This window comes from Oryzias latipes, chromosome 24 (genome assembly GCF_002234675.1).
Source record: "Oryzias latipes chromosome 24, ASM223467v1".
Taxonomy (NCBI): domain Eukaryota; kingdom Metazoa; phylum Chordata; class Actinopteri; order Beloniformes; family Adrianichthyidae; genus Oryzias; species Oryzias latipes.
Genome location: NC_019882.2, coordinates 21,417,315 through 21,442,033, shown reverse-complemented (window position 1 = coordinate 21,442,033; position 24,719 = coordinate 21,417,315). Strand labels below are relative to the sequence as shown.

The 24,719-nt window shown below is 39.4% G+C and overlaps 1 protein-coding gene across 2 annotated transcripts in view; it reads left to right on the top strand.

The window, feature by feature from the left end:
* nt5dc1 (5'-nucleotidase domain containing 1) overlaps positions 1-24,719 on the top strand; it is a 52,141-nt gene that overhangs the window by 11,551 nt on the left and 15,871 nt on the right. For both annotated transcript variants that reach the window (XM_023953122.1, XM_023953123.1), the window contains exons 7-8: positions 14,205-14,379; positions 20,952-21,049. In XM_023953122.1, the coding sequence (XP_023808890.1) occupies positions 14,205-14,379; positions 20,952-21,049 (273 nt within the window). The remainder of the gene's footprint in view (positions 1-14,204; positions 14,380-20,951; positions 21,050-24,719) is intronic.

Sequence of the window (24,719 nt, the reverse complement as noted above, 5' to 3'; positions counted from 1 at the left end):
CATGTTCAGCTATAGGTTTGTGAAAATTGGTGTCGATTGTTGAAACATAAGTTACCATAAAAAAATGTTTGTTTGGAGTCTAGACAGATTTAACACAGGTTTTTGGATGAAAAAGGATTTTTTTTAAATCATCTGTTACACTTTTAAGTCTGAAAAAAATATGGAAGGCAGCAAACACAGATCCCTACCGTTTTTAATTTTTTTGTGTTGATATTTGAAAGATAAGTTATGCAAAAAAATAGGTGTTTGCAGTTTTGCCTAAAAAGAAGTTTTCGGACCTTTTTGGATGAAATGCTGTATAAAAGTTCACCTGTAACTTCAATCATTCTGAATTTTTTTAGGAAGCAGTAGCACATAAATGCCTATTAAAGTGTAGTCTTTGGTGCTGATAACCTAAACAAAATTTATGCTAAAAATCTTTGTTCAGTCCAAAATTGCATAGGAAAAACACCGGTATGAAGTTTCTCGTAGACCCTATAGTGCTATCTATCAAAGTTGGAGATTTGTAAGAGGCATCTAACTCTGAAATCTCAGCTTCCTGAGACAAACGGCTGATTTGCTATGAAGCTTTGTTTTATGAGTAAGTGCAATTGACCACTTCCTGTTTGGCACCGTCAGATGTACACCCATGAAGTTTTAGATGATGAGAGAGGACCTTTCTGAGTATCTCCAGTTTTAATTTCATGCACGTCGGACGAAGCGCAGAGAAAAGATAGGGAAGAATGCAACAAAAACTGTTTTTTTCAATAACTAGGTGGCGCTATGGAGCTCGTCCAGTATTGTCATATCCATGGGTTCAGAATCGAAGCCTCATCATATCCATTGAATTTCAGTGAGATTGGACAAGGAATGTGCACGTGAGAGCAACTTTTGTGTGCATGGCGAGACGCCCAACTTTGCCGCTCTGTCACGACCACACCCCCGCATTGAAAGTTATGGTTTTTTGTCAGGGTAAACTTCAATGGCTTTTCAACAGGTGGACGTCATTTTCAGGTGTGTCGGCTCATCCTACTCGGAGCAGTGATGCTCCAAGTAAAACATGTCATTTCCTCTTGCCAGCAGGTGGCGCTACACCTTTTCCAGATTTTTTCACTGCTGATGTGTTCAGAGTCAGACTACAATCATGCATATCAACTTTGGATCAGATTGGATTTTGCATGGCTGAGTAATGGCCATTTTTCTTTTCATGGCGTGTTTTCAAAATGACCTCCAAGTTCGACGCGCCGCCACGGTCACAAACATCCGTAATACCTTTAAAGCTTCGCAATTTAACATCGGACATGGGTTTAGTTTACAAAATTAAAGTTTGGAGTCATTATTCATAAATCTCTAGGAGGAGTTCGTTCTAGAAGGAGGCCTACAAATGTCCAAAATAGAGCAAAAATGACATATTGACACCAATATAGCAGACTTCCTGTGCGACTGACAGCTTGGTACCAAGAGACTTTTTTGTAGGTTTCTATCTGATGAACATGTCCTGAAAAGATCAAGCTTGTATGTCAAAGCATATGCGGGGGCTCGGGACAAATGTCACTGTAGGTGGCGCTGTCGAGCCGTTTTTTTGCGCCCATGCCAATCTCCTGTAAAATACGAAATTTTTCGCGACTCCTGATGTGTGTGCCAAATTTGGTGAGTTTTGGGGTATGTTAAAGGCCTCAAAAAGGCGACTCTTCCGTCGGAAGAAAAAGAATAATAATAATAACTCTTACAGATACAATAGGGTCCTTGCACTCCGTGCTCGGGCCCTAATAATAATAATAATAATAATAACTCTAACAGATACAATAGGGTCCTTGCACTCCGTGCTCGGGCCCTAATAATAAACATTCGAATTACAATAGGGTCCTTGCACTCCGTGCTCGGGCCCTAATAATAAACCTAACAGATACAATAGGGTCCTTGCACTCCGTGCTCGGGCCCTAATAAACATTCGAATTACAATAGGGTCCTTGCACTCCGTGCTCGGGCCCTAAATAGACTCATTCTACTATCAAGAAAAAGTTCTATCTCCATTTATTTAATTAGCGTTTTATTGCCCAGACTAAAAATACTCTGGTTCACATTCAGATTATGATCGTTGGATTACACACAAGTATTGGGGCATGGATGTAGATTACTGGGTTGTGCAGATTGTACATCAAAGTCGTTTGTTTATGGGTCTATTCTGTTTTCATGCCCTTTGGCAAAACCCCTTAACACTGCAACATCTCCAACTGTAACCATAACTTGGAAGACACACTAAATAAAAGGCAGATTATTTTTCCTGAGATGGTCACATGTCTATCCTGAAATGTATAGTGTTTTATAAGGAACAATGTTCTGCTCTAAATAAACTGTGAAATTACTCAATATAAATTCAGATGTCTTTTGTTTTTCTTTAAAAGTCTTAGTGCCTCACCCTAGAAATATTTTCTTCTATTTAAAGTTCTGGCCTGCGTATAAAAGGGGGGGCTTCTTACGGACCTTTAACAACCTCTGGTGAGGTGACCTCAGCCCGCCTTCCTGCACACTGTCATTACTAGGAGCTTTATTAAGAGCAGTTTTCCCTCTGAGAAAAAGAATTAAAACTAAGCTTCTACATTTTGTAGTGGACGTAGTGACCTGTTTCTAAATGTCTGCATTAACTTTTTCAGTAGGTTTTTACAAGTCATTTTTTCAGTGAAATGGGAGGGAGGCTTGGCTTTAACAGTAACTCTAAAATAAAGTTGCCTGGTTTCATTTCAAACAAAGTACCCAAAAGGTCTGAAAATACAGCACCTCCTCTGCTATCCGTTCACCTCAGCTTCCTGCTCAATAACATCCTGGCTGATTGTTTTGAAAACGGCTGTGGTTCTTCCCACTTTATTCAGCATTGCTTCTCAAATCCAAATGTGTTACCCGCCTGCCTTATGCCATTCATCTGGTGCGTGGCTTTGTTGTCCTGAGCTGTCTTTCTTCTTTGTAATCATCTGTGTTTGGTTTTTTATTCTTTGTGTCTGCTTCAGTGACTTTGCAACCGAAAAGTATACATAGCTCATTTGTTGACTATAGTAACTGTATCCATGCTTTTACAGAGTCGTAAAAATCCTAGATAGACAATGAAGTCATCTGTGCCACAAGTCGTTGGCTCAATTTAGCTGGCAAAGTGGCAACTGGAGTTAATTTTATGTCTTTGTTTGCAGTTGGAGTGTGCCCACAACACTGGCTTTGAAATCCAGTAAAGACTCTCCGTAAGAGGAGCCCCAGAATTAAGAGATATAGCCCAAAGTAGGAACTGCAGTAGTTTAAAGGTGATAAAAGATGTAAACATTTGTTTTGGATCATCAAGTTTTAGTGCTGAAGAAATAAATAATGCTCAATTATTAAGGTTTGATGATCTCTCTTTTTGGGGCTGCAGCACTCAGAGCAACCAATAATGAAGACTTAATAGTCTGAAAGGCCTTTTAAAACTTTGTTTGAAGGAAATAAAGAAAAGAAGGTTATAAAAAAACCTACAAGAAATAAAAAACATTGTTGACTTTAATTTTAGAGTTTTTGAACTTTTGCTGTGCTGCTAGAAACATTACAGAGCTGCAAGGACACCTTTTCAACTTGTGAGTAAAGATGTTTTTTTAAATGAAAATACACTCAATTATTTTGTTTGAAAGATCTTCTGTGCTTGGTTGGGCCTGGGCTGTGACTCTGATGCAGTTGTGTTTACAAAATCATGCATTTATCACTGAAGCTTGCGTGAAACAGCATCTCCAGCTCATCGGTTATTTCCTTTACTCTCCCGTAATGACCCACTACGGTGGCTGTGTGGTCCAAGTGTTCCACTCAGAGAACAGAGCTTATTCAGACTGAGGAAAACTCAGAGCGAACTGGAGCTCAATCTGATTGAAAAATAACCAAGACCACCTCAAAAGATGGATCTGAGAGTGGTCTTCTGGATCAGGGTCCACTTGGGTGTATTCAGACAGAAACATTTGATTATCAGGGGAAACCAACTGGTTCACTGGTTCAGTCTGAATACACCCTAAATCAATATTTCCCAAAGGTGCGTCTTATACTCCAGTGCGACCTATACATGACTTTTCCATCTTTTTTATTTATATTTTTGCTGCTGCAACTTTTAGTCTTGAGCGACTTATAGTCTGAAAAATACATGAATCAACAAATTGTGTTCAGGTTGGGCTTCTGTTCTTCTTTTACTCAAGCCTTCTACATATTACAGATTTGAACTCTGATTGTACCTGGTTAGATTCAACATAATATAGAGAAATCTACCTCCAGCATATTTGTTAGCTTGATAAATTGGAAGATCTGACCAAATGACACATATGTGTGTTTATGGGTGAAACATTTACATCCACCCCTCCCTGTCTCTGAGGAAGGAGCTTGAATGAGTCTGTAAACACTATAAATCCACACGTGACACGAAAGTGCCATTTTGCCTCTTTTGGTGTATGTAATGAGCTACTGGGCATTCATCTGCTTCTGTCGTCCCCTCAGCTGTGCAACAAATGTGTACATTAGTTGTGCTGCAGGACGTCACTCATCAGGGTGCGGATGTACACTGTTATGTCTGCTTTGCTGAGTGATGTTCTCACGCAGCCTGTGCTTTGATCTGCTCTGTGATTGTGCCCTGATAAGCTAAAGACATGTTTTGCATGCAGCAATAACAGCTAAATAGGAGACCAACAAACAAATGTTCTGTCTTGATGAAACGGCACTCTAAAGTATAAGTTAAAAGAAAAAAGGAAAAGAATTGGCAGTTGGCTGCTGTGGAGCATTGATTTCAATGAAGACCATGTGACACAAAAACGTAAAAGCTCCCTGAACCTTTGTCTCAGATTCTTCAGTGTGAAACAGAAAGGCAACAATGTTCTGTGTTTAAGCTAAAGTTCCATCAGCACCTGGGTGCGGGAAATTTCTTCTCCCCAGTTGACCTGACACCTGAGCGAGTGGCAAGCTGCAATCACCGCTGTGTTCTGTAACCATTTGGTGGTTTAACCCATTAATCAACTCCCTTCATGCTGAGTGTCCAGTAGAGAGGAAACCAGTCCCATTTTTAAGTTCTTGGCATGGACCAGGATTTTGAATCCACAATCCACCATTTCAGAGTGGACATCCTACAAATAGGCTTCTGAGCTGGTCCTGGTCCTTCAGGTAGAGGTTTGATCATTCTTCTTTCATCTCTAACATCTCGAAATACTTGTCTGGTTGGTTGGGGTCGGTTCATTCCTTTAAACCTCAGGTCTGTTTGGGTTTTTGCTGTCATACGTGCGGTAAGTTTATCGTGAGCTATCCGTAAGGCTAGCAGAAGTTGCACACAACTATGAGGTGCAGGTGATGCCGTCATGTGGTGCCCTTACATCACGCTCTAGTCTATTGTATTGTGTGAGTACCGGCTCCTTACTGGCTGTGTGCAGATGATGCACATATGGAGTGTGCAAATGATACTAAAGTCTACCGACAGGGATGAGGTCTAAAACACTAACAAATAGAAGAGTGCCTGTGCGTCAGTATGTGAGACCTCTGAAATGGATTAAATAGGAGGTTGAAACATTCACAAATATCCATAAAAATAAATAAAAGCAAATGTCTGTGTAGTATGGGAGGAAGGGGAACATCTACTGTTGAGAACTGTAAAAGATGTGTTTATTATTCTTTCCACCACGGTTATGATTAGCTGGTGTTTGAACTTAATCAGATATGCATGGTGTTACGATTTCTGACCATTCCAATGCCTTTTGTGAAGACACTTACATGTTACATGTGGTCTTTTTTTGTAACTTTGCTCAGAACAAGATTTACATTTGGGACATGACATCTCATCTCAAAGTTTTTATGTACAAACACAGAAGAAATTGAAAGAATGACTTATTAATATGTGTAATGAAAATGTCAAAATAGAATTTTGTATGAACACAAAAACAAATAATTAGACATCCTATCAATGAAAGGAAACTACCCAAGGTAAAGGAGGATGATCTAAGGGCAGGGATGCCCAGTTTAGTTTAGTCTGTTTAGTTTAGTTTAGCCAATAAATATTGAAATCTATGACTTCAAGTTCTTCATGAGTTCATGTTTATTAGAAAAGCCCATTGAGACGACTATTGCTGTAATATTGGGCTAGATAAATAAAATGGAATTGAATTAAAGTCGGACTGCCTGGAAAGTTAAAATAACCCGTGGGCAGGAATAAAACCTAGTGTCCTTTTGTGGAAACCTGAAAACTCACCATCAGGAGTTAAGAGACGTCTGTTTTTCCTGCTGGAGGGGAAAAAGCTAATCTTCAGTCTGATCAAAGCTGCTGCCACCACACAGTCTGTTTCTATTAGCAGAGAACATAATGAAGAACATTTTCTCCACTCTCACTGTTATGTTTTATTTGTGTTAACCTGATTTTAACATTGGCACACCTCTACAAACTGCACAAAACTTTCTTTATTTTTGATAGCAAAAGCACACTATCAAATAAAACAGGATCAAAACACACAAAAGACATGAATACGGATCACTATTTAGTTGTCAATATGCAGGGAAGTGTCCAAGGACTCAGGTCACTTTACGACAGAATAACCATGTTCAGATATGCTTCTGTCTCATTGTTACTATATTTCTGTGGTCCTCCCAAGTAAGTTCCTCAAATAAAGACACTTTAAGATGCCTGGAACATTTTTGTGCTGTTTGGTGGATGAACCACTCACCATCAGTTAGATGTGACCACCACTGACAATCAGGAGGAAGCTTAGGGTGCAGGGATGCCAAGTCTTTCATCATTGATATTATTTTGTGTGTTTTAAATGGATTTATTTTGTCGATTTTTTTAATTAGTTACTTTTCTCCATTTTTAAATGTAGATAGTAAAATTGATAAGTGGCGTAGGCTTATACATATACAGCACTTTACTACCATCCTTGAAGGGCCAAAGCACTTTACAGTCACAGTCCCATTCATCCATCCAAGCTATAAATGAACTCCAAGGGTTGTTGCTTTTACAAGTGGAATATTAAAATCCTAGCTAGAATGCAATGTGTTGAAGTGTCAACTAAATGACCATTTGCAATTCTTTTTAGGACTGATAAAAATTTTTATAGGCGAACTTGTAACTTTGTTCTGAACAAGAAGTACATTTCTGAAATGGAAGGACTTTTTCTTCAAGTCTGAGTTTGTCCTTCATGTGAGGGTTGCATTTTCTGGCTATAGGCAGTGACAGGAAAGAGTGACAACATTTCCTTTGAATTCTATTGGCTGTGGAGGGGCATTTTACAAACTAAAGCTAAAAAAGCTTGACTGAAAAAACAAATTAACAAAAAAAAACTGAGGACTTGTAGAAATAGAAGACATTGGAACTGGAAACAGACTTTTATGGAGATTGCACCTTCACCCCCCCACCCCCACCCCACAAACACACGCACACACTCACACACACACACACATACACTAATTGAACCAAATCTGATGGGACTTGTCCAGTGTTTTACTCATTTTGCTTTTCTATTCTTGCTTTTCTTTAAATTTCTCTTCAGAGGGTTGGAGTGCAGCCTGTTATTGTGTTAAACATCTTTGGAGCTGAGGATCTTTATCTCAGGTTTTGATTTCAGTTCAAAGGATATTTTTGAATCAGCACTTTCCCGTGCACTCAGCACACTTTTGCTCCCATTAAGGTGTTTGAAGATGATCATCTCAAGTTGAGCCCTTTGAAGTTGGAAAGCTCACAGTTTTCTCAAGATAGCTCTGGCTAAATATAGCTCTGGTTTGGTGTAATGACAGATTGCAAAGTTCCTCACGTTTGGTCTGAGGAGAGAGTGACTGTGCCACTGGCGTCACTGTCCCCCACAGTGATCTGCACATTGCTCCAAAAACCACTGGCCTTGTTTTCTCTGCTGCCATTGTTCTTCATCCTCTCCTCCACCTCTCCTTCAGTAGCAGCTCTTCAAACTTTGAGAAACATCAGCCTCGTTGTTTATCTTACAAATGCAGACATGGTGCTAGCTTTGGTAAATGTGCAGGGTATTTGAATTGATTGGCTGGACCTCCAAATTTGTGTTTAAAAAAAAAGTCTTACTTTATCTACGTTCCTCCATAGCGCACGGTCAAGCACCATTAGAGGCTGCTTTAGCCCTTTAATACAGGAGATGTTGCTGGCAACACCTAAGTAATGATCTCTCTTTCACCTACCTTACCTCTTTGACCGTTCACGCGATCACCATGAATCAGCTGATTTCGATGCGGAGAAAAGCAACTTCGCGCCATTATACAAAACATATTACTGTACTAACATAGTGTTGCATAACGGTGCAAAGCTGATAGCAGAATCGGATGATTTAAGTTTGCATAAACCAGTCTCTGTAAAATGTTGTATTTTAGCACAAGGCAGCTTTTATCTGCTTCTGAATCCACTGGAAATACGTTAATTACGTAAAGGGTTGATGAGATACTCAACAAATTAATACAAATGTTGACCTTTGGTGAAATATTTTGTTGTTTTGAAAACTTTAAACTGGATTTCTTTTTGATCAATGTAAAGCATCCATTCATCCATTCTCTATATCCACTGAGCCACATGTGTCAAACTCAAGGCCCAGGGGCCAAATATGGCCCCCCATGTCATTTTATGTGGCCCGCGAGAGCATAAAAGTTTGTAATTTCTTAAAATTAAAAATTAAAAATTGGTGTGTATTTATTCATGAGCCGGTTTAGCTCGTGCTGGTTTGCGGCGCCTTCCGTCCGTGAAACCAGGGTTCGACTCCAGGCTGCTCCCTAATCCCTTCTCCACCTCTGTGCCAGTTCCAAGCCCGGTTTGAGAAGGTTGCGTCAGGAAGGGCATCCGGCGTAAAACATTGCCAAGTTTACCATGCGACTTGTTCGCTGTGGCGACCCCTGATGGGAGAAGCCGAAGGAGGTAGTAGGTGTGTATTTATTCATATTTAGGGGGAATCAGACTTGAAATATGGGATTAGGCAACTATACATTAGGACTTAAACACTGTCCATATAACCTAACCTGACAGAATCAAAAGTAAAAGGATTTATGCTAAAGTAACAAGCAAACATATGTTTTCTATGAAACTCTAATTGTCACTTCAAAAAGATATAATAAATAAATAAATGAGTAATTTAACATTAAGGAGTCGTTACGTTTATTTTTCATTACATTTAGTTACATGTATAAGTTATATTTGGCCCTTTGAGGACAGACACTATGCTGATGTGGCCCTCAGTGAAAATGAGTTTGACCCCCCTGCACTAAGCCCTTTCTGGGTTAAATGGTTGCTGGAGCCAGCTAATCAGGTAAAGGCAGAAATCAACTGGAGTTTGTTTCAAACAAATTATAAAGTTTAAACTTAGTTCTAAAAAATGGTTAGTGCCATCCAATTATTTTATACAATCAAAAACAATCTTGATTGTATTTGCACAAAACGCTTTGAGACTCTATATAAGGCCTTGCTTTCAACAGGTTGTATATTAAACACAGAGCTGCATTTGTCCTCTTAATAGACAATTCACATTAGTCACATCATGTGCAACCCTAAAGATGCAGACTAAAGACTGTCAGACTTGAATCATGAATTTAAATTTTTTTTCTGTGTGATTTGTGAAAAAGTATTGAATTCAATGAGAGCGACATCAAACAGGCTGTAGAAAGCCTTCATGATGTCAAATAGTTTCAATTCCGAAAGTTTGTTTCTTTAAAAATGTGACTAAATTTTTCGTATAAAAAATGAACAAAAATGGGGAGGAAGTGTTGTCCGGAGGTTAATCCACCCAACTCAACAATTTTAAGAATTGTTGCATCTGTGCTTTGTTGTGTCAACCCATGGATTCACCGAGCTGCCACTTAAAAAATACCCCCTGAAGCTCAAATGATATGATCCACAAACTCCCCCCTCAGTTTTTACAATTGAGAAATAAATATCAATATCAAAAACAAAACTGTGCAAACATTTAGTTTTGTCGTAAAGTGTCTTTAACATAAGTCAGTGGGAAATTGCGTCCTTTTGACAAATGTCTGCATCAGTTACAGATGGAACTGCAACATTTCCAGGACATGATGGGGGGGTGGGGGGTGTAACTGCATTACCGTGCTAATCTGCGGCCAACCTCACTGTTCATCTTCCGCCTGCAGGACGGACTCATTCTCAAACCAGAGGCGGCGTTTCACCTTTTTGGCCTCAGCAAATGGATCAAATAGTTGCTCCATTCTTAAACTTGGTTCTATTTTTTTTTTTTTAAATCAAAAACCACTTAAACATCCGCGAAAGGTTTAGCGCCACAGGATGCTTCCACTTTTTGACTCAGGACAGAAATCCAACCACGCCTTTTCCAGTTGGCAGAAGAAGGACCGCCCTCCCTCCTGACTGACACCTCTGTTCTCATGTAGTTTCTGCTTAACTGTAATGAAAATTTTATTTGTATTAGTTGAGAAAAAAACTTTTTGGCATCACATGGCTTCCTCTCCTCCCACCGTATCCTCTCTTTTTAACTTAGCATATTGGTGTTGATAGTTTTATCAAAAACTGAAGACAATTCTTATTTTTAAGAGGTGTTTTCTCCTCTAAGTTTGTGCTAAGTCCTCCTGTAGGTGCAGTGTTGCTCTGGAAAAGGTGCCTTGATGCTTAAAGGAGCAAATATAAGAAATATGGAGACGGTTTTGTAAAGTGATTTGCTTTTGAACCGAGTTATTCTCATTTTATCACACATTCAGGATTTCCTGCTCTGTCAGTACAAAGACAGAAAAAACCCCTGCTGCGCTTCAGGAGGGACATAATGCAGCAATTTTGTGGTCAGTCTGCTAAAAAAGGAAAGTCCACAGACCGAAAGGCCCGACCAGTGTTTTCCACGTGGTCCAGACAGGTGCTGGAAACCTCTGCATGAGGCCATGCGGGAGATTACAGCTCTCCCTTCACACGCTCTGCATGTGTCGTCTGCCACACAGACAACAGCTTGTGAAGGATATGAAAATGTGTGGGGTGTTCTCTTACTGTCACCTCTCCCTGCTGATTTCCTTCCAAATAAAATGAATGTGCACCTCTATCTCTTCATCACTGCTTGTGTGTCTGTTTAGAAAACCCTGACCCTACCTAATTGTTGATTTTGTGCATCCTGTCAGCTGCTTCAATGTGAAACATGGAACTGCTTCTGTGGTAGTTTCTCCCCCAATGTTGGGCAATGGTCCAGCTGTTCTGAACACCCCGGTGCCTGGCCACAAGCCAACAGGCCTTCAGGGCACTCCAGGCCTAAATTCACAGCCGGGGTCTGCAGAGGCCCATCGCTCTGCACCACACACCGCTGCAGTTATGGGCTGATGGAGAAAAGGTTCGGCTCACACCCTTCAGTGTGCTCGTCAAATGCCACACTGAAAAGAAAAGACACTTGATGCCGTCCTTTCATTGAAAACTGGAAAAGTTTTCACGATTTTACGTTTAAGCCACCAAAATCAAGCAAAAGTCCATGCGGGAACCCATCCACTGAAGTCGGATGAAAACGTCTGACAACATCACCCTTCGGCTTCCTGCAGAAAATTTAAGACTGTTTTAGTTTTTAGAAAAAGGAATCAGAGTACCAAAACATGGTGCAGAAAGAAGCTTGTACCCCCGCGTAGCTCTTTAACTCTTCTTTGTTCCGCCCTTCACTGTGCATCCTGGCTTGAATGGATGTGTCTGAATGTTTGTGACTGGTGTCATTGTGTGTTAGCGTCTTAAACTCCAACCAAACCTCTTTACTTCTTTTTCTGCAAAATTGCATGTGATCAAAATGAACCCAGAGGATGAAAGGTCAGATTTTGTTTATGATCTGACGCCCACGGCATTATGGGCAGTCTTTGGGGGGAGTTCTCCTCACCTCCTCGGCTGAGAGTAATGAGGCAAGACGATGATGATGATGATCAAACCTTGTTCTTCTGTTTAGCTGGAGCTGAAATGATCTGTGGACACAATTAAGACTAAAGATGAAACGTGCTCCCACAAATTATTTACATATACATTTTAAATGATGGGAACCTCTTGGCCTGAGATGAAAATCTCTACCTTTGCTCATGCGACCATGTCGCCATCTTTTGGTTGGAACCTAAAACTATAAATGCACACTATTTGGATCTACTTTTATTGTTACCTCTCTAGAGGGCAGCAAACCTTTGTCTGTCACTAAACAAGACCGTTGGAATTTTTCATCTAAAAAGTATGACAAAATTCTGATGAATGATCATCTGATGATGACTGATACTGTGGTCTTTCTCGTAAAATATGAATGCATACTAAAATAATGAATTTATTAGAAAGCTAAACAAACAAACTTTCTTAAGAGGCAATATTCCTATATTTCATGTAAAAAAATTTTTGTAAAAAAACAAGTTATAATTTAAATAAGTTATAATCAACGGGTTTAGAGCAGATTACTTTTTATCCTGTCATAATGCCCATTGGTCAGAAAATACTGCTTCCTCTCATTAGTATTTCTGACATTTGTAGCTGTGTTTCCAACACATAAAGGATTCTAAAAGAGTTTTGTTATCCCTTTTGCTATCCTATGGGGTCCAGATGACCCCACCCTTCCATTGTGGTGTTCTCCCTACCATGACAAAGGTGGATAAAGGTGGAAAGATTTCATGTAATCCATGGACACCAGTGAAGATCACAAATCATTGAAGAAAAAAGGTTCAGAGCACTGTCTAGTGGGTCTAGATGACCCAACTCCCAATGTTAAAGTGCCTAGGATAACACAAGGGTTAAAGAGACCATAGTTGTGAACAGGAAAAGGGTGGAGGTCACTGGGTTCGCCTTCTGCTAATTACAAACCCAAGCCACAAGATGTCGCTCTTGTTTTATTAGTAAACCTGTTTAAACACCATCATCCTCGCTGAGAGCTGCTGAGATGTTGGAGCATCTGGTCAGGACGTCTCCTGGAGGCCGTCCCGACGGGGAGTGTGTCAGATATGCAAATCTTAAATTCCCCAAAATGTTCATTTGGAGCAAATCATGATATGGGTCAAAGGTCATAGTTACTGTGACGCTAGTAAACATTGAGGGGGTCCTGACTTTCACTTCTGGACTTTGTAAAAGACAAATTTGCTGTGTCCAAATTCCCACCCTAAACAGCGAAAAATGACATCATTGATTTCACAAAGTTAAAATCTCATTGATAGGAGTGTTTTGCGAGGACCATTAATGAATTCACTGTGTTCTGCAGATGAAAAATATTTAAAAAAAAAAAGATTTAAATAAATGTTCTTTTAAAAAAAAAATTAAAACGCTATGCATTGTGGTCTATATTCGCCAATCTAGTGAGCATCGATGCACACTGGTTTGTCGCAGAGACTTATGGGACATTTTTAGGGCACTCGATTTTGGAATTGTAGATTTGGACACCCCTACAACATGGCGAACGCACCATATACTGCACAATGTAGTGAGTAGTGAAGGAATTTGGAAACAACCTTAGTTTTTTTGGACTTTTTAATGAGATACTAAAATGTATGCCCTGTGCAAATGAATAGCAAATGTGTACCATTCTGGATGAGTCTGTGTTTTGTATAACATTTATTAGTCAGCATCCCACCACTCTTCCTGGCTTATTTAAAACACTGCATTTTGCTGATGTGTAATTTACTGCTTCAGTAGAGACAAACTCTTGGGTTAAATAGTGGAAATGGTGGACTAGTGCTGATCAGAACGAGGCTTCATGACACTCAGAAACAGATGAATCATTTGTGTCAAATTATTAAAGCCATGTCCAAAACGCCATGATGACATCTGACATTAATTACATGACAGGCGTCTGTCAGAGCAGCTGTCGGCCACTCATTGCTGGTTTGGTTCTAATTCACTTCAGCATGCAGGAGGTTGGTTTGGATGTTGGAGGATAAGATAAAATCATTATATCTGGATGTTCTGTTTCCTTTTTTTGGTTCTTATTTCTTCAGCACGTGCTTTACAGCGACACTTCAAGAGAAAAAACACAGTTCCTATTTGGAACATCCTATTTGGATGTTCTGGATAGGCTGCTCTCAACCGAAATGATTCAGCTTCTAGTCCAGTCCTTGAGGAGTATCTTCTAAGGATTTCTGGTTAGACTTGGTTCTTTACCAAGTTTTGTGTCGAATTTGGGTTTGTTTTTTAATTTTCAATGCATAAATATTACACGGTTCTTTGTTAAGTGGCTGAAATCCTTCTTAAATGTAAGAAATTCCAATCTGATTGTTGGACTTTGTTTACAGTCTTGCGTTTTTTTGTTTCTTTGCAGAAGATGCAGGTACCTACTTCCCCAGTGTGAAGCGGGACCCGAGCCAGTACCTGCAGCCATGCTCTGATTCGGTAAAGTTGTGGCTCCGCAGCATGAAGAGTGCCGGGAAGGTTCTGTTGCTCATCACCAGCTCCCACAGCGACTACTGCAGGCTCGTCTGTGAACACATCATAGGGTAAGACCCCCCCTTATGACCTCAGCAGAACTCATACCCTTGCCACTGATTCCCATCAGTCCATCTGTCACAGAGAGTGGGCTTCACAGAAAGCCTGTTGCTCATTTAAACTTGGAAAAAATTGTGCCTGGCATAGGGAGACCACCCAAACTAACTCTTCCAGCCTCTGTTTGAAACTATTCAGTCGCTCAGTGGTTAAAAAGGGCAAACATATTCTTAAACTTGAAGCTCACAGAAAGAGGAAAAAATGAATCTGTTATGCCCACTGCCCTTGTTTTTCAATAATTATTTTGCAATGATGCTGCAGACTTTCTGTCTCTTCTGTTGGCTGTGAAAGTGTTTTTTTTCCTACTTCTGTCCGGATATCTTATGGAAGGAACTCTGGGTACGTTTTTAAGTGTTGGGTGTCATCTGATCCATGTACAAACAGCAGGAGCTTACTTATCATCACTGTCAGTAAGTCAGACTCATTTCCAGTTAGAGTTGAATTTTTCTAGGGTTTCTCCTTGTCAGAGATTCAGTTCATATCTTTTAAAGACACCATTTAACACCTCGACTCTGCTGTTTGCGGATGATGTGTTCCTGTTGGGTTCCTTGGGCCATGAGCCTCAACTTTCATTACAACAGTTTGCAGTTCAGTAGTCATTCCAGCATCCCATGATTTTACCCACAATAATAACGAAAGCACTGATTTCTGTGACCATTGGAGAAAAAAAGCATTCCTGCAGCTCCATGTGAGCATGTTCTTGTGGTTTCCATGAAAAAAGCAGATATTATTGAAGAAGATCAAAGAGATTTTAATTTTTTGAAAGAGGGGTGTGCTTATTTAAGCACATTTTTGTTTACAGTATATTTTTTTAGTGTAGAGTGAGCAGAAAAAAAAGAACTTTGGCCTTCTGCAGTTAAACCTATTTAAATTAGTTAAAAAGCACCATCTTACAGTTAGCCAACAGGGCAACACAAAATGAAAGAAACATCAAACCAAAATAGATTCATTATAGTTATTTGACTCTAATTAGATTAGAATCATTCCAAAAAGCCAAATGACCCTAGTTGTGTTTTAATAATAGCTTATAAAAGTCACCTACAGATGACGGCAAAGTGTAAAATGCCAAAGTGAGCAAGCTAAAGGCGGCATTGGAAAGGAAAACTTCCCCTGGATGGATGAGTGCATCCTAAGCTGACAACAACCAAGGCCTTAAAAGGTATTGACCATACGGGTGCTGCAGGTTTTTGGGTTGTTCAGGCTGTGGACGGTCATGGAGATGAGTGGCTGCATCTTAAAGGGCGCTCAGGTGTGTCTTGTTGTTCCCTTAAGGCTCGAACAGGATTTAGGGATGTTGAAACATCTATCTCTGCATCTCACCTACCCTTCCCCTTACGTCCCCTTATGTGTTCTGTATGTGTTCACCATGATCCGTAGAAAAAAATGTGCATGAACACTTTCACTCAATGGATTCACTGAGTGGTCTATGATCTTAAAATGTTGTGTGGGCCACCTGTATGTCCCGTACAGGGTTTGCCCATTTGTTGCCTGTAGACAGCCTGTATCCACCTGTAAGAGCAAAAGGCCTTAGGTGTTCCTGTTGGTTTTGAGGTCTGGTGGGAAACAGGTGGAGGAAGTGGAAGATGTGTATACATCCAAAGCCCTGCCAGAATAGGCTTAAACAGTGCTGGGGGTTTAGACAGTGACACCTGCAGACCTCTGCTGATTCTGTGTGAAGGCTGTTTTTGTAACCCAAAGCCTGTTTCACCCTCAATTAAGCTGCAAGTGGCTCTCCAAACACTGAGTCAAGCTTTTTCTGCAAAGCACCACTCTGTGCTGTTATCACACACTTCATGGGCCCACGGTTGCAGTCATCTTTGTGTGGGATGCTGAGTGGAAAGTGTAAGTCAAGCAGAATAGAAAATCAGGTTCAAATGCTCAGCTTTCAATGTTTTTGGTTAACATATGAATGATTTCCAGTTCATTTGTTGGCTTTCACTTATAGTCCCAGCAATGTTGCCTCCCAGAGAGAGCTGAAGCACCAGCTGTGTGTGAGCATGTTTGTCCATCAGTACCTGTAGTGATAATGACTCAGAGAGCTTTATCTTTTCACTGCTGGTTCATAGGACAACGGGTTACTTGAAGATTGATGGTTCTGTTTATCCTGCAGCTTAATCATTAGAACAAGTCTGTTGTCCAGAGAAAAGCTTTATTCTACCGTATTGAAAATAAATCCCCGCTATTTGACAGTGTAGGCAGCTTTTTCTAAATAAAATGGTTGTAGCTCTGCAGTTCTGTGGTCTGGTATTTTGACTGGAGGCCAGCAGAAGATAACCTAACAAGGAGAATGCAGGACAACAGAGGGTTCTGATTGACTGAATTACATAAGACACTCACTTATTTAGTGGGTTTTAACGTTTCTTGAGGATTCTGGGTTTCATTTTCTATCAAGAAATTCTTCCAGACTGGGTCAGTTTTGTCAATGTCTTCACTAAGACCTTTTTTTGCTTTTCTAATCTTCGTTGTTGTTTTGTGGCAGTTCCCGTCAGAGGTTGCCACATTTAGTAATTAAATCCTCCTTCTAAAAACAAACCTCCACAACCTATTTGTTCCTCCTCAGTCTCTCCAATCACACTCACGTCCCCCTTCTCTACCTCCTCCTGGGTCTTCCTCTTTTTCCTGCTAGCTCTAACCTCAGCATCCTTTTTCCAACATCATCCCTGTTCCTCCTCTGAAAGTGTCCAATCATCTCCATCTGCTTCCCTGCATTTATGTCCAGAACATCTACCATGATCTGTTCCTCTAATGGATTCATTCCTGATCCATCCCGGTCTCTCTCAAAGAGAACCTCAACATCTTCATCTCTGTTATCACATCATAATAGAAATGCTTCAAGCTTATTTCATAAAACACTACCAGTCCCTTTCTGTGGGTCCTGATGGAGGTGAAGGGAGATGCTTGATTTACTTGAGATGATAGGATGTCCTGATGTCAGCAGTTTTTCCAGTGAAGCTGGTTTTTCAATTGTTATTCAGTAAAAACACTACCTTAATGTCAAAGAAAGAAAGGATTAGTTATTGCTGCTAAGGACTGATTTGTAAATAATTTTTAAAAAATCCCTTGAACTATGTTTTCTCTAAAGAATCTCCTTTAGGTCCCACACAGTTTTTTTTCTTTTTTTTGTAGACCTACTTCTCAACATTTAAATGGTGTATACTTGTATAACTTGTTCAACCTTCATTGAAGGCCCAAAACACTTTACCCATTTACACACACATTCATGCACTGATTGCGGCTCCACTACCAAACACTGGCGCCAACCTGTAACCACTAGAGGCAAAGTTCAGCGTCTTGCCCAAGGACACTTTGACTAATGTGCAATTTTCGAGCACACAGTTTACGAGCAGAGGCCAATCGCTGCACTACGACCATGACTACCCGTCTTCATGACTGTGGTCCAGCCCTGTTTCCTTTTGTCTCCACTGGTCCATTCAGTCATTAAATTGTCAGTCAGTCAATTTAATTCAATTCAATTTTATTTCTATAATAATTACAACAATATTCGTCTCAATGGGCTTCATACCGGTAACTGTATAAGAACATCAATCATAAAGAACATCAAGTCATAGAATTCAGTGTGTACTATCATGGTAAAAAAATAGGTAAGGTAAAACTCCAGAAAAAAAAAGAAGAAACCTGTGGGGTGTCCACATGAGAGAGGGATCCTCTCCCAGGACAGACAGGCGATGAACCATGATTGTTAACAGAGAATTAGCTTATCTAAATCTACAACTAGATGTTTGAATAGTCCAGCAGATGGGTTTCATCCAGATGGAGTTGGGGGACAGCTGGGGGTGTGAGACGAGCCAGAGACACGGTCCACAGCCAAGTGTAGCTGCAGGAGCAGAGACCAGCCAGAGGCGAGGTCCACGGTCAGGTACAGGAGCATGGACAATCCAACTGGAATCCGGAATCACCCCCGGAGTGGGACAGAGAAACAACACATGAATTGCACTGCACCAAACAGAGGCACGGAGAACTAGATAATGAATAAATGATCAAGAATAGAGGAGAGTAGAAGTAGAGGAGAATAGAGGACAGAACCCCAGTGCATCATAGTTCCCCCAGCTTCAAACTTCTAGCAGCCTACTAACAATAAATTGTTATTGGCATTAAATTTAATTAAAACATTTTAGTAGTAAGTTAAATAATCTCTGATTACTTGATAGTCTGATAATAAGCCTGTCCAAAGAGGAATGTTTTCAGTCTAACTTTGAATGTAGAAACTGAAACTGAAACTCTCTTCCATGAGCTGAGAGTTTAACAGGGGCTTGATGGCTAAACGCTCTACCTCCAACCATACTTTTACTAATTCTAGGAACCACAAGCAGTCCTGCATTTTGGGAGCAAAGTGTTCTGTTTAGATGGTTAAGGACTAGGAGGTCTTTGATACAGGATGGGGTCGTACCATGTCAGGCCTTATAGGTTGACAGGAGGATTTTGAACTTGATTCTAGATTCAACTGGGAGCCAGTAAAGTGAAGCTAACACAGGAGTGATTTATTTGTATTTATTTTTTTTTGAACTTTATTGAACACAACAACTTAATACACAACAGTGCAACAACAGGAAAGGAACAAACCAGGGGGTAATTATTACACTTTATACAAAGACGTTGAAACTGACACACAGATCGAATGTTTTAATGGCTTTCTTATTGTCAGAGTTTCTTATTGTGTTCACGTATTGTTTGAACTCATTGAAAAAGATAGAAAAATGAGGGGTATGATTTGTAACTTTGGATTTATGAATGTTCCATTTGCATAAAAACAAAACGAGATAAATGATGTATGATTGTTCTTTTTTATGAGATGGGGAGTGGGTGAGGCCAAACATAACATGTTCTGAGTACAGGCGGAAGTCTGAGTCTATGTGGGCGGAAATGAACTTACAAACTTTAGACCAGAGAGTTGTGGAAAAGGGACATGACCAAAATAAATGTACAGCATCTTCAGGTTGTTCTTGACAATAAGAGAAGCTTACATCAATATCTTCTTTGAACCTTTGCAGATATAGTTTGGATGGGTAGAATTTATGGATTAGTTTAAATTGGATTTCTGTCTCTTTATTGGTTAAAAAATATTTTGCTGGTAGATTCCAGATCTATTTCCACTCTAAATAGTAAACTAAATTATTCCAATAAGGAACTACATAGGGAATGGACACAACATCTTTCTGAAAGAGTGAGCGTGCACGGCGATTTGTCTTACTTGAAGAAGAAAAACAAATTTGGCCTATTTATTATTTTAGTTGGGTCAATTGGCAATAAAGTTGGACTCTGCAATGATGAGCTTCTCAATAACATAACACACTTAGGAATTGCTTTTAAAACAATGTTAAACTCAGTTTTAGGCATTTTGATTCTATATTTGAGGCAGAGTTCTTCATGTGACATCAAAGATCCATTTGATTTAAACAGCTGATTAACCAGAAGAATGTTTTGATTAAACCAAGATGGATAAAATAAAGATGTATGTCTATATGTAATGTCTTTGCTATTCCATATGTAGTATCTGTGTGGAGAAAAACTGTGTTTGTAAATGAGTGACCAGGAAAGTAACTTTTATTTATGGAAGAAGGAAAACTTTATTGGAATCTTTTGCACATTGTAGTTGCAATGCAAAAGAAAGTTTATGCCTCCTAATTTGGAGAAAATGTAATTTGGAATGAAATTCTTAATAAAATGTCTCAGCCAATTTATTTTAAAGGTAATACTTAATGTACAAAAATCTAAAAAGTTATGATTACCCTTAACATGAGTGTTAATTACTACTGTTTTTTTATATAATGGTTTTTGTTCCTCCAGATAAAATTAAAAAGCATTTTGTCAGTGGTTTTCTGAACCTTTTGTCAACATTGAGGGATACAGCTGCATACGTTAGGCGGGAAATTCCCTCAGCTTTAGTTAGCAAAACTCTGCATCTCAATGAGAGATCTCTCTGGAGCCATTGGTTCAGCTTTGTCTGTGTTTTATTAATAATTGGATCAAAGTTCAATTGGCAGATGCAGCATAAAAATTATTGATCAGATCAATAGCTAACGGTACCTGATAATGATCTTTTAGAAACAGGGTGGTATCATCAGCCCGTTGGCGGATAATGTCTGTGTGGTTTGCTATTGAAATTTCCTTTTAGTGGACTGAGTTTTAGAGTCAGTAAGGATCTGGGAACAGAGGAGGAATTAATAAGAGGAAATGGGGCATCCTTGCCTGACTCGTCTTTTCAGTAAAAATCGAGGAGATGTCCGGGCATGAAGTTTGATAGAACAATTTTCTCCTGCATAGATAGTTTTTACCACAGGAGTGATGTGATCTCTTCTGTTGGTTCCTGCTAACAGTCTAGCTGCTGCAATCTGAACAAGCTGAAGACATTTTAAGGAACTTTTTGGGCATGCTGCTAACTAAGAGTTACAGTAATCCAGTCTGGACGTAACAAATGCATGGATGACGTAATCACTTTTAGATAGTATATTTCTGATCTTAGCTCTATTGCGCAGGTGAAAAAATGCAGTTTTTGTGGTTGTTGCAGGAAGGATTTTGAAGAACTGTTTGACATCATCATCACAAATGCCCTGAAGCCAGGATTCTTCTCTTTAGTCCCACACCAGAGGCCCTTCAGGACCCTTGGTGAGTACGGAGCAATCAGTCTTTAGTCAGCCTGCAACTTTCCAAACCACAAAGCTCGCTTCTGTGTCCTTTTGCCAACACTAGTGAGTAATTTATGAAACACATTTCTTAAAAGCCTGCACTATCTGATGAATGTATTAAATGTCTTTAAGCTTCAGACAACATGTTTCAATAACATGCATCCATCCATACACTTTATGAAGAGTTATATAAACTAAATTTGCTGTTGGAAACTCTGGATTAAAAGTATTTTGTCTAACTTTGTTGCCCGGTCACAACCAACCGAAATGACCTGAATACATAAAATTGCCCTTCACTCTACGAAGTGACCACTCTAGCAATGGACCAACAAGGTTTTTAAAGATCCCTGAAGCTACAACCGTTTCTTGTTGATCCCTGAATAACTAAAGTCATGATCTGAGCAGTTTTGGGTTCCAGAACATTTTGTTGACCTCACTTCTCAGCTGTGGTCATGAACCTAAGAGAAGACTGTTTTCCTAAAGACTTTAAGGATTTAAATCCCAACTAAAGTGTTGTTTACTTCAGTTTGTGGCTGTAGACAGAAGTTTTTGCAGAGAGAAGAAATCCTCAGATGGATCACACGAGTCAGGTACAGACAGAAAGTGAGAGGTGAGCATCTTCATAACGAAAACATTTTCAGATGATCTTCTTCGTCCTATTTTCTGCCATCTTTGTTTTTTATGGCTGTCAAGATTTACAAGTACTTTTCCTTACAGGTTATGCATAAATAACCTATTTTTATGTCGAGACTTGTGGACCACACCCTTGTTCCTTTAAACAACTGCAAGCTGTAAATTATACTCCCACCTGAAAGCACCTGCAGCTTATTGAAAAGAAGCTGCAATGCATTAACTGTGAATGCCTCAACTTTAGCAAATTGGGTGTCAAAAAACCCAAGGTGAGTTCACCTGAGGTTTCCAGAAGGTTCAATGTGATGTGAAGACTTCAAACAGCTGTTAACAGTCAGGTTAGCAGGGGCTCCTGACTGACCACAGCAGGTACTTTCATCCGCCAACCGACCTCTTCGTAACCTGGAGATGTGAGTCTGGATCCTGGTCCTGAAGGTGGAGCCCACAAGGAATGCTCTTCTGGACTGTTTTAAAGTTGATATTACATTTCAAAATGGGGCAGATTCTCTTGACTTCTGCCATGCTGGCAGGAGAAGCATCTGTCTTACCCATGCTCAGCACTTGCTGAACATTCTTCACATGTTTTCTTTTATTTAACAGCCCATAAACTTCAGCGCTGAGATTTTCACTGGGAATTTACTGCACAGAGGCCAGTTTTTAAAGTCAAACTAAGCAGAATCAAAAGCAGTATCATAAACATCTAGTTATTGCCAAAAGAATGGCCTATTTTAGAAAAATCATTATTCCAAACGCACAGATTTTAATAAATACACATCAATATCGTGACACACAGTTTCAGATTATTCTCTTTTTCTGGCCATTTTCACCAGGTTTGTTGCCTTGCTGTCTGCTTGTAAAGCTGTTTATCAATTATATGAAGAAAAGTAGAAAGTAAGTAACAAAGTGCAAAAATATGACTTACCTGAAGGATAGCAGACAGTTGTCACTTTTTCTTTTTTTGGACGTTCCAGCAAGGTCAGAGATTTTCACGTAAAAAACCCCACAGAACTTTATCCCAGATTCCCCAGACTGAATGCTCGGTTTCATAGTCCACGACAGCAAAAGACGATTGATTGTAGACGTTAGAATGGTCTGGAACGGCTGGAAAGCCTTGTTTTTTGTTCTGAGAGTGATTCAGGAATAAAAACTCAGATTTAAAATTGGATTCGGTCAAACCCCTTAGATGGCCCTAGTCCAGGCTTTAATACGGGATCAGATCATATGACCGTATCCCAGTTCATAGGAGCTTTACCTTTATATACTCTTTAGCGTGTTGGTTTTGGCTTTAGTGTCCCACATACTCGTCTCTACACTTTACAAATCTGTTTGTCCAGTTATTTCTTTATTTTTGTAAATGATCTGAACCAGATCTTTGGTAAAATATTTGACCCCCCGCCCACCCCCACCTACCCTTTTTGAGGCAAAGCCAGTGGAATGTCCCATGCAAGATTTAATCTTTCTCTGCAGCCCCAACAATAACTGCATATTTAGGCTCAGTTTAAAGCTGAGGACGTCTGAACTCTGGTGGTCTTAGAAAGAAAGCACAAAGCCAACTCAAACACAGCCTGAGCTGAAGGTTTTTGTTCTAAATCTTTGATAAGAGCCAAGGTAAAAGTAATTAAAAATTCCCTTCTTAAATGTGCATTCAGATTCCTACTTCTCATTTAAGAAAACTTCACACTTTAGAAGCTGTTTGTTCCCTATAAACCTAATTCTTTTTTAAAAAGTGTTCAAATATGATTTGATTTAGAATTTAAATGTTTCTAGTTCTCTTCAAATTATATATTTTATTTAGGATAACTTTTTAAAGTTAATGGAAATTGTAAAACATTACAGATTACTTCTTATTGTTTTTAAACGTAATCATTTACCTGTACGATAATGCTGTCTCAGAATTGTTATGTGTTTTAGACGCCTGAATTGCTGTTTTCTTATGTGATAAAGTGAAAACACAGGAAGCAAAACTAAAGGAGAAACTCCCAGCTTTAGTTAGTTTTATTCCTAAAAAAAATAATTTAAAAAAATTGTAGACTTTCTGCTCTGTGGGCTTCAGAAAGAGCATAACTAAAACTCATACGCAGCATCAACAGACAGAGTAAATTCCCACAATGCACCTCACCCACAAAATCCTCGCAGTAGTTGTGGTCATTATTGTTTTCACAAATTCAGTTCATGGCTGTTTGAGGATCAGTGTTCTAATGCACTCATCCATGATGACATCTGCTCTTTAAACGTGCAGAAACTGTTTCAACTTAAATCCACGTAGATGTTCGATCACATCAAGTGTTTTATAAGAGTTTTCCTACAAGAAACTGGTCTGTGTCTAAGCTGCTCTGACTGGTGCTTTCAGTGTCGCTTCAGACCTGCTCAAAGGATGACTGGGAGGATTTGGTAAGGGGTTCATAGTATAGTTTGGACCAGGACCAGAAGGGCGGTTCAGGTCAGAACATGGCTGGCAGCACTGCTCATGGTCAGCCTGGTTTTAACCTGTACGAGAAGTTCAGGAAGCAACAGAAATGAGTGCAGGCATGCAGCAGAGGTCATTCATCATGAAAAAGGAAGCAAAACTCTTTTCTAACTCTTAGATACATGGGAATTTAATGTAAAATTTCAGATACACATTTGGTGACAAAATGTGGTTGTAGTTCAACCAGTGATGCTTTTTTGTCATGCTGGAATATCCCTTTATGACAGGGAGTAGTTTTATAAGCCTTATTATGGCACAAACACATTTTAAAGTAAATTAAAAGTGTTTTTCTAACACTGTCCCATGTGTTAATTAATTACTTAAAGGTTCAGTTGTTCTTTTCCATTAAAATCCTCTAATGTTTAAAAGTGGAATCAAATCAAATCAAATCAAATCAAACTTTATTTATAAAGCACTTTTCATATAAAAATATAACACAAAGTGCTTTACATTAAAACAACAAAATATAAAAACAAGCAAGCATTAATAAATAAATAAATAAATAATAGGGCCCCCCTCCCCGTACCTAGCCCCCCACGCCTTTCACACCTCC